The following is a 2924-nucleotide window of genomic DNA, read 5'->3' on the forward strand; positions in this document are numbered from 1 at the left end:
ATTTCACTTCTTAAATATCACTGTGTTTGTTTGCTATATGATATATTTAATTGAAATTGCTGTTCCAAACAACCAATGATACATAAAGGAAAATCTTGAAAATGATCAGGGCTGCCCAAACTTTTTCATACCACTCTATATATTTGATATGCAAAAATACAGCTTGGCCATAGACTGGCCAAGACACTGACGATCTTCACACATGTGAAGGTAACTGACATATTAAAATATGTATTAAATATAATGAATCATTTACAATTGTGTTTATACATACGGGTTGTTTTCACAGAATTCCATTTAAATGCAGAATAAATTCTTTTAAAATAAATCAAACACAGAATCCCTCAGATGTTAGATAGTTATTTACAGTTAAATCAATAAGAGCTACGTATGTTTCAAAACAATACCTTTTTGAAATGCCAAGGAGATCCGATAGAGGGCGGTGATGTCAAACAAAGTCTGCCAACTTGCCAGTAGATCCCAAAGAAGAAGTTGTGATTAGTTGGTGGAATGGTTGTAGCTGATCTGTATGTGATATAAATGTCTAAATTTAATTATCGAATAATAATTTAATAATTTATTTTTAATTCGTAGTTTTTCCAACATCTTCAGTTAATTAAAATGACATGTCACCACATGGATCAGTGGACACTTGGTGCTATAGCAGTGGAAATATTGATCACTGTCTGTTCAACGGCCTCCACTCATTTAAATCCACTGAAGAGTAAATAATGTCATTGTTCTGTGGTTCTTCTTCTCTCCACAGGAGGGCCTTCTGTACACAGTCTTTAGAGAGGCGACACTGAAGTTCAATGGGAAACCTCCTCTTACCTTTATTGTTTCCGCCTGAACTGTGTTTTCACGCGAGATCGAGTTTCATTTAAAGATTCACGCGTTGTATATGACGTGACCGTCGACGCTGTCCGTGGTGCTGATTTGATTTATCAAAATTCTAAAACAGGATCTACCTGGAGACCAGGTCCATGTTTATAACCGTCGCTACAAAGGATATTTCTAAAAATATTTTCTGCGTCAATTTTTACGTTACGGTTTTTTAGCAACTATGAACGTGTGTGTTTGGTTTTATTTACTACGTCACGTGTTATACGTATTTTTTTCCCCTTGAGCTGAATAATAGGGTTCGTGCTTCTCTCCGATTCTTACAAATGAAGAAGTGCAACTTTTTTTTTTTTACTTGAAAAACAAACTGCCTGTTTGGTGGTCGAACATATTACGCAAGTCAGTCAGCAGCAGTAACACAGGAGGGGCTTCACGTTGAACACTGGTCGTAAGGGGGCGGTGTCCATCAGGAGGCTATAGAAGAGTTGCTGCGCACATTTACGCATCACTTGTTCTCGCAGATGCCCCAAACATTTTTACTCCTTTTTTTCCCCCCCGTCACCACCATCTTTTTAGATTTAGATTTTTAGATTTAAGATCCGCCATCGTTTGCGAAGTTTCCGACAACAAGTGCAGAAAGTCATGATGGGAGCGCGTGGATGGAGCGCAGCGCGTCTCGGCCTCGTTGTTTGTGGATATCTGGCGTTTTTGTGCGCGGACCTGGTTCCGCGGGTTGAAGCGGGCTGCGGGGAGAGAGAGAGTCCGAGCTGCTGCACGGGTCGGAATAACCATTGTTCTGAGTACAGCAGGAGGAAAACGGTGTGCTACTGTGACACCTACTGTCAGAAGACCGGAGACTGCTGCGAGGACTACCAGCGCGTGTGCCAGTTATCTGGTGAGTTGGACACCATCTCAGGCCATTTCAGTCAAATATATATATACATATATATATTTGACTGAAATGGCCTGAGATGGTGTCCAACTCACCAGATAACTGGCACACGCGCTGGTAGTCCTCGCAGCAGTCTCCGGTCTTCTGACAGTAGGTGTCACAGTAGCACACCGTTTTCCTCCTGCTGTACTCAGAACAATGGTTATTCCGACCCGTGCAGCAGCTCGGACTCTCTCTCTCCCCGCATATACATATACATATACATATACATATACATATACATATACATATACATATACATATACATATACATATACATATACATATACATATACATATACATATACATATACATATACATATACATATACATATACATATACATATACATATACATATACATATACATATACATATACATATATGTATATATATATTTGACTGAAATGGCCTGAGATGTTATATATATGAAGTAGATTTGTGGCAAGTAGACGTGATCCTCTCCACAGACAGTTGTTGGTCTCGAGTGGCAGTGAGGTGACAGGGAGACAGTGAGACATACTACACATAGATGTCTGCGTTGCAGCCATTATAGTTATTTGTTGTGAGACGGTTGTTAGAAGTAGTGTGTCCTCAACTTTGTCTTCTACTGCCGAAACAGTAGCGGCTCAACGTGTAGAGAAAACCTCAAATATTCAGTTTTTTTTTGTTGGTAAATTCAACATGAAATAAAATTTGGTTCTTAACAGAACACCCTGTCTTTAAACCAGTGTTTCCTAAACTTTTTTCTGGGGACTTATAATATTTTAAAAGTCACAAACCTTTGCGCCCCATATCAATTATGTCATTATTTGTAAACTCCTGGGAAACATGATGCGAGACGACCCCCCCCCCCAAAAAAAAAAAAAAAAACCCAACCTCTTGTGACCCACCTGAGGGTGGCGACCCAGTCTTTGGGAAACAATGCTTTAAACCACCTAAAAAGTCATCCACATAAGCACGATCACTAATGGATGAAAAAAATATTATTTGTACTTTTAAGTAAAAAACTTTTTGATCGCTTGACGAGAGAGCGGAAATGTCAGACTTTCAACACAACATTAACCGAGGTGTACGGCCCCATAAAACAGCTCGCTCTGCGCTATAATTTGCTGCAGCAGCAGCAGCAGCAGAAGCAGCAGCAACAGCAGCA

At 39.7% G+C, this 2924-nt stretch overlaps 1 protein-coding gene and 1 long non-coding RNA gene across 3 annotated transcripts in view; one reads left to right on the forward strand and one right to left on the reverse strand.

Annotated features, from left to right (window-relative positions):
• Window positions 1-1972, reverse strand: part of LOC112486480 (uncharacterized) — a 10933-nt gene extending 8961 nt beyond the window's left edge. The window contains exon 1 of the long non-coding RNA XR_003048935.1: window positions 1828-1972. This is a non-coding gene — a long non-coding RNA (uncharacterized LOC112486480). The remainder of the gene's footprint in view (window positions 1-1827) is intronic.
• The window catches only part of LOC103397758 (somatomedin-B and thrombospondin type-1 domain-containing protein), a 20131-nt gene continuing 18447 nt past the window's right edge, over window positions 1241-2924 (forward strand). The window contains exon 1 of one of the 2 annotated variants that reach the window (XM_017043010.2): window positions 1241-1735. In XM_017043010.2, the coding sequence (XP_016898499.1) occupies window positions 1483-1735 (253 nt within the window). In that variant the 5' untranslated portion in view covers window positions 1241-1482. The remainder of the gene's footprint in view (window positions 1736-2924) is intronic. The other variant, XM_008336128.3, reaches the window with a different exon arrangement.

Source organism: Cynoglossus semilaevis, chromosome Z (assembly GCF_000523025.1).
Source record: "Cynoglossus semilaevis isolate Cse_v1.0 chromosome Z, Cse_v1.0, whole genome shotgun sequence".
Classification (NCBI taxonomy): Eukaryota; Metazoa; Chordata; class Actinopteri; order Pleuronectiformes; family Cynoglossidae; genus Cynoglossus; species Cynoglossus semilaevis.